This window comes from Antedon bifida, chromosome 11, assembly GCF_963402885.1.
Source record: "Antedon bifida chromosome 11, ecAntBifi1.1, whole genome shotgun sequence".
In the NCBI taxonomy this organism is placed as follows: domain Eukaryota; kingdom Metazoa; phylum Echinodermata; class Crinoidea; order Comatulida; family Antedonidae; genus Antedon; species Antedon bifida.
The window spans coordinates 12,269,573-12,285,162 of record NC_136236.1 but is presented as its reverse complement, the minus strand read 5'-3'; the positions used below and the strand labels follow the sequence as shown (position 1 = coordinate 12,285,162).

General features: G+C 36.5%; 2 protein-coding genes across 4 annotated transcripts in view; both read left to right on the top strand.

The window, feature by feature from the left end:
- Positions 1-15,590, top strand: part of LOC144855147 (urocanate hydratase-like) — a 46,642-nt gene that overhangs the window by 6,039 nt on the left and 25,013 nt on the right. Inside the window, exons 15-18 of one of the 3 annotated variants that reach the window (XR_013614754.1) lie at positions 172-242; positions 688-886; positions 1,453-1,634; positions 2,022-2,241. The exons of 1 other annotated variant lie outside the window; for it this stretch is intronic. Coding sequence is in view for 1 of the 2 variants with exons in the window: in XM_078712963.1 (XP_078569089.1) it covers positions 172-242; positions 688-886; positions 1,453-1,634; positions 2,022-2,183 (614 nt within the window). In the remaining variant the exon portion in view is untranslated. Of the gene's footprint in view, positions 1-171; positions 243-687; positions 887-1,452; positions 1,635-2,021; positions 3,336-15,590 lie in introns of those variants that run through there. One more of the 3 variants, XM_078712963.1, reaches the window with a different exon arrangement.
- On the top strand, positions 4,707-12,085 carry LOC144855150 (solute carrier family 23 member 2-like). The gene is made up of 12 exons (XM_078712966.1): positions 4,707-4,875; positions 5,493-5,650; positions 6,080-6,171; positions 6,539-6,600; positions 6,989-7,170; positions 7,366-7,480; positions 7,696-7,852; positions 8,788-9,041; positions 9,636-9,765; positions 10,223-10,366; positions 10,811-10,906; positions 11,289-12,085. Exons 1-12 carry the CDS (start codon positions 4,729-4,731, stop codon positions 11,480-11,482), a joined length of 1,731 nt encoding a protein of 576 aa, XP_078569092.1. The 5' UTR covers positions 4,707-4,728; the 3' UTR covers positions 11,483-12,085.

The window sequence follows — 15,590 nt, the reverse complement described above, 5'->3', positions numbered from 1 at the left end:
TTTACTTGTTGCATACCAACTTTAGTGTTGACCAAACCAAAGTTAAGTACAGTGACAGTACAAATAGAACAAATCATAAAATATTATGTTATTATTGGATTTGGCATAGGCCTATGTGTTAAGGGGTAAATTATACAACATCTCGTATAACTTTATCTTTTGTATCTTTAGTGCCAGAAAAAACAAAGCAACAATATGAGGACAATGTGCGCTGGATAACGGAAGCCGGAAAACATAAATTAGTAAGTTTTTAAACGCTAAATTTACTGTTCATTTATTGGTATGTATACACTATTGACATAATTTCATAAAACATCCATGTACAACTCTTCATACTAAATCGTTTTCAATCTTCTATCAACTAAAATTTGTGATAAGTCATGTCTGGGGTCCATTCTATAGTTGCCGTACAGACAGGCTGCTACATTAGTACTTCTATGAATGGATGGCTAGTTGGTGACATGAACGCTAGTTGATCATACCCAGTACTGTTTTGTTTTTACGATCATTCAGGAAACCACCTCACAAAGCTTCTTTAATATTTAATCTAAAGTATAATTGTTTTCTAAAGAGTTGTCTTATACAAAATATATCAATAACATTTTATGAATATAAGATGTTTTTTTTGATGTAGGGTTGTTTATTTTTATCTCTAATTGGTTTTAAAATGATAAATTATTTGTGCAGGTGGTTGGCTCCCAAGCACGTATTTTGTATTCTGATCAGGAAGGTCGTGTTGCCATAGCAACAGCTTTCAACCATGCTGTAAGCATTGGCCGATTGAAAGCACCGGTTGTACTGAGTCGTGATCACCACGATGTGAGTGGAACGGACAGTCCATTTAGGGAGACCTCTAACATATATGATGGATCTGCTTATTGTGCTGGTAGGTTTAAAGCTCTGTCTACACTATAAAGCTTGGTTCCCACTAGAACGTAACGCAAGGACGTAAACGCAACGCAAGCGTTTTAACCAATGACAAGCGAAGTTATAGACAGTTAGCAATCACAAGCGAATAAGCCATCGCTTGTGATTGGTCAATTCACTTGCGTTGCGTTACGTCCTTGCGTTGCGTCGCTAGTGGGAACCACGCTTTAAACTTTATGTGACCATTATTATATGGACATGATGATGTCATATCAATACCATATTTGGCCACATCACACTTTTTGTCAAAGTAGTTTGATAGTGTAGACAGAGCATCATGATTTTTGTTGGTATCCAAAACATGTTGCAGGAGAAAGATGAATCAAAATGTTTAGAGCTCCCACGATTATAGGGAAACTTGGAAGCTATATGTTCATATCTCATAAGTAGAAATCTGAATTATGCATTTTAAATGTTTGAAAAGGAGAAATCTGAATTATGCATTTTAAATGTTTGAAAAGGAGAAATCTGAATTATGCATTTTAAATGTTTGGTACTCTTCTGGTATTCTTCTTTTTTGTTTAGATATGGCAGTTCAGAACTGTATAGGTGATTCGTTCCGAGGGGCGACATGGGTAGCATTGCACAATGGTGGTGGTGTGGGTTGGGGTGAAGTAATAAATGGAGGCTTTGGTCTTTTGCTGGATGGTAGTGAGCAAGCTACAAACAGAGCTAAGATGATGCTGGCTTGGGATGTTTCTAATGGGGTATGTTAAAACCTGCTGTGTAATAGAACCATTAAATAGAACCATTAAATAGAACCATTATAATGCAATAGAATTAATACTTAATGTCACATGATACAAAATATAAACCATTGATGAATAAAATGATGAATTCATTTACTTCACCGATTGATGTTGAAAAAAAGCCCAATGATTCACTTCTATTTTATGAATTTTAAATTTTTATGACTACTATTTTTATGAATTTTATTTTTGTGAATTTTATTTCTGTGAATTTTATTTTTGTGTATTTTATTTTTAGGAATTTTATTTTTGTGAATTTTAATTTTGTGAATTTTATATCTGAGGATTTTATATTTGTAGATTTTTTTGTTGTAAAATGTATTTTTGTAAATCTTTTTAAATTAGGTTGCAAGAAGAAGCTGGACAGGAAATCAGAACGCTATGGACACAATTCGCCGAGCAATGAAGACAAACGATAAATTGATAGTAACAATGCCTCACTATGTTGACAACCAAGATTTATTAGAAAATGCTTTCAAAATATCGCAAGATAATCTTGCAAACTAATTATTATGAGTGAGTTCAAGGATTTTATTACAATAATCATAAATTTGTCTAAATCATGGTTATTTAAATACTGAAATAATCTTGAAAAACTACAAAATTTATTGTTTTTTAGATTTGATCGAACTGCTTTTAATTCACTTATGTCTAAGACAGATGCATGAGTTTTGATATAACAGTGTGTGTTTTGATAATTTGGCCATTAACATAAGATGTAAATGGTCTATAATAGACAAATTCTGCCCCTATTTAGTTACAATTTTTTGAAATGTGTTTAAGAAGAAGTGCTTTTACCCTCTCCAACTTCTTTTTTTGTTTATTCGCTTTTTGTGCCAAAATTAAAAGAAGCATAAATTAATATCATCAACTTGTAAAATAAGGGTAATAAAAAGGATTTTCTCTTATGAAGTTTAACTCCTTTTACAAAGAAGTATCATAAACAAGAATGTTTTGATCGTCAAGAAACTCAACAGTTCTTTTCAGAACATCATACGCAGTGGTGTACCGCAAACTTTATATAAACATATTGATTTTGCAAAAATTCAAACAAAAATGTACTAATAAAAAAGATCCAGCCACTATAAATATAATCTGTTTTCTACACATACAAAGCCAAGCCTTTATACTGTAGAATCGCTTTCAACTGTTTTTAAAGTGTGGACCACCCTCTGATCCAAACCCACGGTACTTCACAACAGAGGACAGAATAAACCAGAGAGATGTATAGGAGATAAATAAACAGAGGTTGAAGTGGACCACTGATTTCTAATTTAGTGACCACCCTCTGTTCATAGGTGTTAATCCAACTACTATACACAAATGCACTATTAGCTGTATAGCTGATAAATAAACAGAGGTTGAAGTGGACCACTGATTTGTAATTTAGTGACCACCCTCTGTTCATAGGTGTTAATCCAACAACTATACACAAATGCACTATTAGCTGTATAGCTGATAAATAAACAGAGGTTGAAGTGGACCACTGATTTCTAATTTAGTGACCACCCTCTGTTTATAGGTGTTAATCCAACAACTATACACAAATGCACTATTAGCTGTATAGCTGATAAATAAACAGAGGTTGAAGTGGACCACATGGGGAAAGAAAATGCTATAATTCTTGATTTTATCCTGATACTAAATCTTTGAATTCTATGTTCAAGTGTTTTGATGTCACTTATACCAAGGCAATCATAGCCTTGGTATTAAGCATTTATACTTAATATGCTGTAAGTAAGCCAATTAATTGCTTTGCGAATAATGTCTTATTATATTCAATTTAATCCGGCTTACTTTTACGATCTCTAAAAATCGATATTTATGATTTGACTCCAGCATTGACCACCAATGAAAAAGTTTGTTGTTGAAAAGGTAGGCTGAAGTTACACTAAGTTTGTAGTTGAGGCGTAAGTTACACCTAAGTTTGTAGTTGAGGCGTAAGTTACACTAAGTTTGTAGTTGAGGCGTAAGTTACACTAAGTTTGTAGTTGAGACGTAAGTTACACCTAAGTTTGTAGTTGAGGCGTAAGTTACACCTAAGTTTGTAGTTGAGGCGTAAGTTACACCTAAGTTTGTAGTTGAGGCGTAAGTTACACTAAGTTTGTAGTTGAGACGTAAGTTACACCTAAGTTTGTAGTTGAGGCGTAAGTTACACCTAAGTTTGTAGTTGAGGCGTAAGTTACACCTAAGTTTGTAGTTGAGGCGTAAGTTACACCTGAGTTTGTAGTTGAGGCGTAAGTTACACTAAGTTTGTAGTTGAGGCGTAAGTTACACTAAGTTTGTAGTTGAGGCGTAAGTTACACCTAACGGTCAGTTTAATTATCTAGGTGTACAACCATTAAAATTGCTTGGTTTGTATAGGAACATTTTAGACAATGGCGACACAAGTAGAATTGGACATTTTGGATACTGACGATAAGGGCACTGAGAGTGCAACGTCAACCAGTGACGTCATGTACAAGTTGAACGACACACTGTCATGGCCGACCACCTTAATTCTCGCCTTTCAGGTACTTTAACTTTATCGTTTGTCCCTGTACCTAGATCCATGGAGACAAACAATTTTAATTTATTGGTTCATGGTTTGTCTGTGACGGACCACTGACGAACGGGCACGTCAGTTAGCGCGTTCATTTCGCCATTGACGCTCAAAGATGGGAATTTACGCGCGCGTACAAAAGTCGTTCCTTTTTATCAATGTTTTGACGCGTGTATACAAAATGATGCTGTAATAATGTTTGTCGCAATGGTTGACAATCAATTAAATTTGCCCTTATATGAAATTAGATAATAAAAGTTTTTTTTTAATTTAATCACCCGAATCTTTGAATTCGGGTCACGTAGAGGACTACTAATACCCGCAAAAAAGGTGCTTTCAGCTGCCAAAGGGCGTTTATAGCAACGATCATAGGAAATGTATACTGGGTATAACTACCAAATTAAAAGTGTGCTTTTATACATTTACTGTACTTACTGGTTGTCAGTGTGTGGGAGTACAGTCAAAGTGAAACATTCATCTTCGGATTGTATCTATCGGAAACACGTTGAAATGGGTTCCTTACAGATGGAGGATATAGAGAGTAGTACTGCCAGTAGTACCACTAATAATACATCCCTATCAATAAAACCTATTGATATTATTTACGGATTAAATGACCGTCCGGCATGGCCCACAACTATTGGACTTGCTTTTCAGGTAATATTGTAATGTCCATTTTTAAAATAATTGTGTATACCGTTTTAAATGAGTAACTTTTTGTATTGTATAGGACGTATCAAGAGGTTCCAAATTTTATCATTTTATGATTTATTTTGAAAAATTACTTATTTTTATTTTCTGTTCTGTGGACTATTGCGTCACTAAAAGGACGTACGCGCAACGCAAGCGAGGTTACCAATCACAAGCGCGGCGGTGATCCATCGCATCGTGATTGGTCAAATTACTTGCGCTTACGTCCTTCCGTTACGTGCATGCTACAATTAGTGTGGAAAATAAACTTGATTCAAGAAAATCTGAATGGCCAATAATGATTGGTTCCCACTAGAGACGCACACATCGACGTAACGCAACGTAAACCTTGGTTCCCACTAGAGACGCAACACATCGACGTAACGCAACGTAAACCTTGGTTCCCACTAGAGACGCAACACATCGACGTAACGCAAGACAAGCCATGTATTATTCGAACTGTCGCTTGCCATTGGTCAACTCGCTTGCGTTGTGAGTCTACGTACTTGCATTGTACCTACGTGCTTGCGTTGCGTCCTAGTTGAAAAAGCTTAAAACACACAATTGTGTCTTTTATATTATAGCACTTCTTGATGTTATTTAGTGGATGTATGGTGATCCCGTTTATTTTCGCACCTTCGTTGTGCATTGAAGACAATCTGTTAGCTCAATGCTACTTAATCAGCACTGTGTTATTCGTGTCTGGCTTGTCGACCATTATTCAAACTGGACTTGGTGTAAGGTAAATTGAACTATGAACCAACACGGGACTTTCATGAATGTTACCTGATATTGATTATGCACGCGCGCGAAAAAATTGTTACTGTATTTATTATCAACATTTGTGAGTGCTCGTACAAAAGTTCATCTATTTACGGATCCTTTATACAGGGACATAAGTTGAAATAGGCTATAATTTTATATTAATAAATATATTCTAATTAAAATTGTGTCCAGAGATTATCTAATATAATACCATAATAAAAACATTGTATATTAATTTATATATTGTTCATTGTGTTAACTAAGGCGTGGTTTCCACTAGAGACGCAACACAAGGACGTAACGGAACGCAAGTGATTTGACCAATCGTTGCTTCTACGTCTTTGCGTTGGTCTCTAGTGGAAACCAATTTTTGTATTCTAATTCTTGTTTTTAATGTGTTTTATAGATTACCAATTGCACAAGGCGGTGCTTTTTCCTATATCGTACCGGCTCTGGCTATCTGTAATATGCACGGAGAATGTCCAGTACCGGAATATCGTGAGTATCGATCCAGCTCGGAACGTTAACTCGTCCAAATACAGTCCTGATAACGATATCGTCCATCCAGCTCGGAACAATAACTCGTCTACCTTTCTCATTCGAAAGTTCTCTATTACGGAAGCCCGTTCCGGCCACTTATAGTTTTATTTTAAGAGCTGTTTTTTCATATCATATGGCGGCCGCAATTATTATCTTTATATATTTTGTATAATTGACACGTTATAGACTAGGGTTTGGGTAGGACTCAATGGCGGCCGCCAAATTACGGCCCTTAAATTGATTGACTATTGACCCTTATGGGCTTCCGTACAGTTGTGATTGAATAGGCCTTTAAATGTTATTAGTTTATCGATATCTTTTTCAGGGAATGAGACAGCTGATAGTGACGATTTAGATCAACCCGAATGGAAAAAGAGATTATTGGAGGTAATTGTCCTAATCTTTTATTATACAAGATCAGTAATAATATAATACTGCGGGTTTACGGAAGCCGTGACCTAGCTCAATAAAGGTTAATAAGCACTAATTCAAGATTAATATAGAATTAACATAACGATTCTCGGTACTGTATCTATTTTCGAAGTATCATAGGAATATTTGGTAATACAACATCACATGTGTTTCACATGTATCTATAAACTAACCCTTAATCTAACCTTTATGTACAGGCACCACATGTGATATAAATGTATTTTATTAACTATTTTATTAACTAAATTATATTAACAAATATTCCTTTGATACTTCGGAAATAGATAGTATGTGGAGATAATTATAATTAAATTTTATCGGGTTTTTTATTTTCATAATGCAGGTTCAGGGGGCCATTATAGTGACGTCATTCATTCAGGTGTTCGCAGGTGGGTTCGGCCTCATCGGTCTCCTTCAGCGTTACTTCACTCCAATCGTAATCACACCGACAATTGGACTCATTGGACTCTCACTGTTTAAGAATGCTTCTGAGTCGGCTGGACAGCACTGGGGAGTCTCTACAATGTACGTCGCACACTATTTAAACAAGTCGCTTATTCGCGCGAATCGAAAGTATTCACTAATGCGCATGCGTATTAATATTTTCATCTAATTTTTGTGACGTGAAAAATGCGAATGCGTATTAATATTTTCATCTAATTTTTGTGACGTAGAAAAATGCGCAACCAATCAGAACTTTATTTATTATATATATTTCAGAACCATATTCTGTATAATTCTATTTTCTCAATATCTACGGAATCTGACTGTTCCTATCAACTGCCTTCCTGGTGTGGCTAATTCCTCAAGAGTTTCGCTCTTCAGACTTTTTCCTGTAAGTAGTAAAACTGTTTCTGGTTATGTTAAGCTTCTTTCCCACTAGGAAGTAACGCGAACTGACCAATGAAAAGCGATTGATTATTCCAACTGTCGCTTGTGATTGGTCAATTCGCTTGCGTTGCGTCCTAGTGAGAACCAAGCTTTATGTCGATATACGGTACCGATGAGAGGGATTTCAAATCAAACTGTATTTCTCTTTTTTCCCACCAGGTTATTTTTGGAATTGCTTTTGGTTGGTTTGTGTCGTTTATTCTCACGGCCGCCGGTGCTCTACCTGAAACACCCGATGGATATGGGTACGCAGCTAGGACTGACGTCAGACTAAGTATTCTTTCTGAATCTCCTTGGTTTCGTGTACCCTACCCATGTAAGTTAAATTATTTCATTTGCACTCTCTCAAACTACCTCTCTCACTCTAAACCTCTTTTTCACACCCTAAATACCCTAAACATTTTTGACATTAATAAATTGCAAACTGCCCTCTTCGTGTATAGGTACTCAAATAACAAACTTCCAACCACTTTCAACGGTTTCTTCACTAAAAATAACTACACACATATAACACTAGGAACGCAAACAACTACATTTCCAAAAACTATACTACATACCGGACCCCTACTCTGGAACTCTCTTAATCCGTCAATAACTAATAGCAAAACAAATAATACTCTAAAAATAAACTACAAATCTTATCTAATATCAAAATATAAAGTAAATTAATTATTTTGATCATATTAATAACTTATTATTAAATTTAATTAAGCAAATCATATAAATACCGTTTGTCCTTCCTGTCGTCCTTGTCGTGTTTGTATCGTCGTACATGTCCGTCCCTGTCTGTCAGTAGCTAACCTTCACCTTATGCTTATTATTATTATTTTTAACTTTTTTATTCTTTCTGGTGGATCCAGGCTTAAAGCCCCTTGGGGTTTAAATGGTATTCTCCAGGCATAATGCAACTATTATTTACTTAATTTCCAACCATTTGTATCTATTATATTTTTGTATATGTTTGCATTATGTGAATAAATTTGAACTTGAACTTGTGTATGGCAAACAAATGCTATTAAAGCTTGGTTCCCACTAGGACGCAACGCAAGCAAGTTGACCAATCACAAGCGACAGTTCAGATGATCCATCACTTGTGATTGGTCAAATCACTTACGTTGCGATTACGTCCTTGCTTTGCGTCTCTAGTGGGAACCAAGCATAAGCCACACAATAAATCCATATTTTCAATCTTTTCTGTCGATAATGTTTGCAAAAATAATCTAATGATAAAAAAGACGTCATTATTTTCAGTTCAATGGGGAATCCCAACTGTAACCTTACCGGGTGTCATTGGAATGACTATTGCAACTTTTACTTCGGTTGTTGAATCAGTTGGTGACTACTACGCATGCGCACGTCTTTCCGGCGCGCCACCCATACCAGCTCATGCAATGAATCGTGGGATAGCAATAGAAGGGATAGGTTGTTTGATTGATGGTTTTATTGGCAGTGGTGCTGGAACTACGTCATACAGCCAAAATATCGGAGCAATCGGAATTACAAAGGTTCGTTTACTTTTTTAAAGCTCTGTCAAACTTTATGTGACAAAAAAGTGCCACCGGGTACCGTCGACCCCCGGACATATTACCCTCGACGACCGGGTAGTACCCTCAACCACCGGGCATATTACCTTCGACCACCGGGCATATTACCCTTGACCACCGGGCATATTACTTTCGACCACCGGGCATATTACCCTCGACCACCGGGTACCTTCGACCACCGGGCATATTACCTTCGATCACCGTGCAGTACCGTCGACCACCGGGCAGTACCGTCGACCACCGGGCATAAACCCTCGACCACCAGGCAGTACCGTCGACCACCGGGCAGTACCGTCGACCACCGGGCATAAACCCTCGACCACCAGGCAGTACCGTCGACCACCGGGCATAAACCCTCGACCACCAGGCAGTACCGTCGGCCACCGGGCATAAACCCTCGACCACCAGGCAGTACCGTCGACCACCGGGCAGTACCGTCGACCACCGGGCATAAACCCTCGACCACCGGGCAGTACCGTCGACCACCGGCCATAAACCCTCGACGCAACAGGACCCAAGAACATTTAAGTCTTATATTTGAATCTTTTCTTTTAGGTTGCAAGTCGTTCAGTTACCCAAGTAGCCGCCGTTATTATGTTGATTCTTGCGGTTTTCGGTAAATTTGGTGCAGTCTTCATCTGTATCCCAACCCCTGTCATTGGTGCAGCAATCACGGTTCTATTCGGTAAGTTGGACCACGCCCATATCTTACCACGCCCCTCCTTTTTTCAGCGTCAGTATCTTGGAACTGTATGTCCTAATAACTTGTGTTGTAGTGTGTGTCCAATGGTTCAGTTATCGAATGCCAATTTTGATAATGAAAGTAATTTTACTTTTAATATTTGTCTCATTTTATCCCTGTATGATTGTAATAATGTTGATTGTTAATTGTACATGTCATTTTTTTTCTCTATTTAAATCGTTCGAATTTGTGCTTTTGTCTGCGATTGCATTAATAATACACACATTAAATTATAGTGTAAAGCTCTGTCCACACTATCAAACTTTATTTGAAAAAAAAATGTGATGTGCCATATCACCACCATATTTGGGCACATCATACTTTTTTGTCAAAATACAGTAGTTTAATAGTGTAGACAGAGCTTATTAGTTGTTTATATTTTTTTTTTTCGTCCTTCTAGGCATGATAGTTGGTGCTGGTCTGTCCAATCTCCAGTTCATCGATTTAAACTCCTCTCGAAATAACTTTATCATCGGATTTTCTTTCTTCATTGGACTTGCTCTCCCACAGTGGCTTTCAGATAATGCCGGCATCATTGATACAGGTAGGGCTAGGCCTAGTGTACCCAGTGGCACAGATACGTTATATAAGGAGGGAGAGGAGGTGGCCGAATGTGGGGAATCACCTACCTCTTGCAGCCTAAAGCTTGTTTCCCACTAGGACGCAACGCAAGGACGTAGACGCACCGAGTTGACAAATCAAACGCGACTGTTCGGATAATTCGTCACTTTAAATTGATCAAATCACTTTGCGTTGCGTTTAATGGGCTGAATACGACAACCTTTCATCTCCGATCCCCTAAAGATTGGCTCCCACCTAGGACACAACGACGTGTATACGCACCGCAAGTAATTCGACCAATCACGACGCGATGGATGATTGAATCATTATGCGTTGTGACATGATTGGTCAAATCGCGCGTACGCCTTACACTGCGTCCTAGTGGTAACCAAGGACACATTGATGGACACAATTTATTTTTGTATAGGTGTTACCGAGTTGGATCAAGCTATTCAAATATTACTTTCTACAAATATGTTTGTTGGTGGATTCACTGCTCTTGTCTTAGATAACACTGTTCCAGGTGGGTATATAGACAACATCTCTATAGACAGACAACGTCTCTATAGACAGACAACGTCCCTATAGACAGACAACGTCTCTATAGACAGACAACGTCTATTATACTATTATGCTTACACAATTATATATGCACAAAAGGGAAGAAGACTTCAGCATACTAAAGCTCTGTCTACACTATCAAACTTTATTGGACACAAAAATGTGATGTGCCCATATATAGACATGATGATGTCACATCACTACCATATTGGGGCATATCACTACCATATTTGGTCACATAACGAAATATAAACAAGTTATTCCTAGTACTGCAACAATATGCCTATACATCACCCTTTCCGAATGTTAATGTTTATATTTCACATAAGTATGTTTTTTTTCAGGCACAGCAGAGGAACGAGGCATATACAAATGGCAGACTGTTAAACGAAATATTACGTCATCAGATGACGAAACAGATTCACCAAATATGGACACGAGTTACGATCTGCCGTTTGGAATGGCGTATATCCGACGATCAAAAGTCTGTAGTTACCTACCGTTTAGTCCCACATTTGGTGATTACAAAAAGTTGTAAGGGATGTTGTGTGGTTTATTTGTCAATGGAGAAATAAGTTAAGTTATTTCTTCTCCTTGTCTAAGCTATATATAGGTACTTTACAATATTGAATTGTAGACGATTGTAAAAAGCAATTTCATAACAAATATTGATAAAATAAAAAATACCAAATGCGTAATTCGTTATTCGGAGAGGGAATTGGATCGTAGAAAACGATCGAATCAAGACATGATTGGCAACTATTTTGGCAGATATGGCGTTTCATACGTATACTACTTGAGCTCGTAAACTAGTTTTCAGACAAAAGTCGAAAAACCGAACTAACATAAAAGACAATAACCACAGACGTGGTGCAATTCTATTTAATTACCACTGCATTTTATAACATCGTAATAAATCTGTGTTTAAATAAAAGTGTGTTTGCATCAATATAATGTTAAAGTATGTCACGTGACTAGACACGGTAAATAGGAATAAACATGTTTTGACGTAATGTAATATAACTTAAAACCAACAAGACGTTACTCAGCTTGCTATTGGCACTGCGATGTGCGAACTTTTTTTCTGCGCTACGAATTTTAGTAACTGATTTGAAAAGGTAAGCCATCTTTCAGTTAATTTATAGTTTTAATGTTTTATTCGAACTTTGTAACATTTTCGCCGTAATCGTAACAAAACTGGAATTATTACGTCGACAGGAAACCAGCCTTTACCAATCAAGAAAAAACATTCTACCTTAGATTGAATATACCCATAATGTACACATTTTCAATTTAATTCATGTTATCATTTAGGAGGTGTTTGTTTTGTGAAAATGGACAACAAAGTTGGACCTCTACCTGATGAGACGTGTGTTGGTGATAGTAGCTACGTGCAACCGCCGCCCATTCAACAGCCGCCGCTCTTTCACCAACCGCCGCCCATTCAACAGCTGCCGCCCATTCAACAGCAGCCAATAGTTGTCACCAGCCAACCTGTAGCGTCAACGCATATAGTAACACATGTGGTAACTAGTTCTTTACTTTTCACCTTGAAATTTACTAAACATACCAAACTGATGCAAGCAGCTCCTTTAGGTGCGCGCGCATATACCTTTGAAAAAATACTACGATGAATAAAAAAATTATTTTACTTATAAAAAGACAAAAGAAACGGTTAATTTTAACTGATAGACAATTTAAATATTTTTTGCCTTACATTTTTTTCGGGTAAATATTTTTGTTTTTTTGATTTTTGATCAAAATGAATAACTATTATGTGACATTAAAATGGCATATCCAACAACAAAAATTGAAAAAACAAACTTATATATTCTTTAAGAAATTGATATCCACGTCTGCTTTTGCGACCTTCTTGTTAAGTTTTTCAAACTGTCTAAGGTCCTGCTTGGTTACTGTACTAGTCGACGCAAAAAAACAGGCAAAACTTATATATCTTTAAACTGTGTATTATGAACCTTTAATTTATTTCTGTATCAGATTTTTTTTATAAGAGAGTGCTCAATATGTTTGCCCTTTTTATTACACCTTATTTAAGTGTGTACATTCGACTTGTCGGATATTTAATGATGCTATAATTTAATAAAACCGCTCATTAAATGTACTATAGTAAATTTACATTTTATCCCTGTGACGTATTTCACTTGGTCCGGTTTGGTGAATTCTTTTGAAGTCATTGTTTGACGAAGATGTTTCATTTACTAGTGGAGTTGGTTTATACTTAATTTAGCATAGGGCCTACCTGTCGACGTTTTCTGTGATGCAGAACGGACGGACGAAACGTGCATTTCAAATTCAGTATCAAAACAACTAGATGATTTTATCTAAATGAACCCTTCTTCATTTTGTAAATAAATAGGGATATTAATATACTGTTATATACATTGCTAAAGCTCTGTCTACACTATCAAACTGTATGTGACAAACACATGTGATGTGCCCATATATGCAAATGATGTTGTCATCACTACCTTTTTGTACCTTTTCTAAGTTTTTTTGTCTTGTGTGGGTTCGTCCCACTTTTATTATAGTTCTCTGTTATAAATATAATAATATATATATGCACATTTATATATTTCTCTTATTTATAAGGTACATTGCTAAAAAATACATATCTTTTAAACAGTATATACATAGGCTAAGATTATTTTGATGTTAAAAAGAAACAACATTTACATTCATTTACATTTTTAAAAATACCTTTTCTAAGTTTAAGTATATTTTCCATGAAAAAAAACACTGCTGCCAATCTATAGATTTTAGGCTTTTCTTTTTGTTATTTTATGTGATTTTATATTTAGGCCTATATCTATATTTTCATCCTGTAATTAGTGTATAAACTGTGAAAGAAAAAAAAATTAAAATAATTTTGAGCTTTACTGTATTTACAACTGATAAAACCACTTTGATGATGCCGACCTTACTGAGAACTTTATCTAGAATAGAATGATATGGTTTGATGAGGTGTTAGCGATGTTATGAGATCTAATTACTTACATTCAATTGTTGTAATAAAACGTACTGTTTTATGACCTTTTTAGAGCGCAACAAACGCTGCAATGGGTGCCTGGTCGTCAGGTTTGTTCGATTGTCTCAAAGATCCGGTTAGTTGTAAGTTATGATATTTATAATTCAATATTTGAACTTTTACAATTTTTTGTAGGCCTATGTGTATTTACAACAAACATATAATATTAGCCGGAGATAATATAATGGTGCATAGAAAATAACAATTGGCTTTGGCTATAAGATCTTTGAGTTTCAATAAATTAGTTTGATGATGTTACGTCATATGTGTTTTGCGCCCTCTATTCTGATACGTATACCTTTAAGAGACACTAAACAAGGAATATTTATTAAGGTTTTGGTGCGCTGTGCTGCCCGTGTTTGTATCGCTGTTATATGGCTGATAAGCTGGGAGAATTCTTTTGTTTGCCGTGCTTTCTGCCTTCTAGCTACCTAACAACGTTAAGAACTATGGTGAGAACCAAGTACAACATTCCGGTAAGTATAACACGGTCGACCGGACCGACGGCCAAACCGACACGTTTATCACCGAAAAACAAACTCGTACCGTATACCCCGTTTGAGGACCAACACATTTGACACCGACATATACCGACAAACTATCCCAGCGATAATTGGCGCGCGTTTAAGCTTGGTTGCCATCCCGACACAATTACGCAATGACGTTAGAGCGCAACAGTAAGTTGACCAATCAAAAGCGACTTAGTAGGAACCAGGCGTTAGAACAAACTTCGACTTGGTCGATGACTGACGATGGCACTGCGCATGCACAACACTTATTGTGAAATAAAAACGAACGAACGAACGAACACTCGTTTTTAATAATACAAATTATATATTTGTCTCTATACCTCTCCAGGGAAGTGTTATTACTGACTGTTGCACCGTTTGCTGGTGTGCATGTTGCGTTTTGACGCAATTGAGTCGCCACCATGATTTCGCTACCAAGAATAAAATAGTTATGCAGATGCAGTAACGCATTAGTAGACGCAGTAACGAGATGCAGTAACGCATTAGTAGACGCAGTAACGAGATGCAGTAACGCATTAGTAGACGCAGTAACTCATTATAGACACAGCAACGCATCTAATGCAAAGTTGAGTCTCGATAGTTATCGATTGATAATTTTCCTGTTAATTATTTAAATAAGAATAAAAATATTAATTTTAAAAACTGTTTAAAATAACAAATTGTAATGGATTTTTGATTGATTAACTTTGTTTAGTCTAGTAAGCTATCATTAAATACAAACATAATATTAAGCCAACGCAAAAATGCAATGTTGCACCAAGGAAGAATGAATACTTAACTTCACCTTTCCCTGGTTGCATTGTCCTTTTGGTTGCAAAAGAAAAATTCTTAATTTTATACAACAATTGACGTAAATTTAAAGTTGTTTTTGTGTTTGTTTGTCTGTCTGTGTCTGTTTATTTGTTTAATTGTCTGTTTGTCTGTTTTGCGTTGCGTCTACGTCCTTGCGTTGCGTCTACGTCCGTGCGTTGCGTCTACGTCCTTGCGTTGCGTCCTAGTAGTAGGAACGAAGTCATAACGAGTTCTACTATTTCGTGTGTTTTCATTCGGGTGTCGTGGACCCGGTGTGT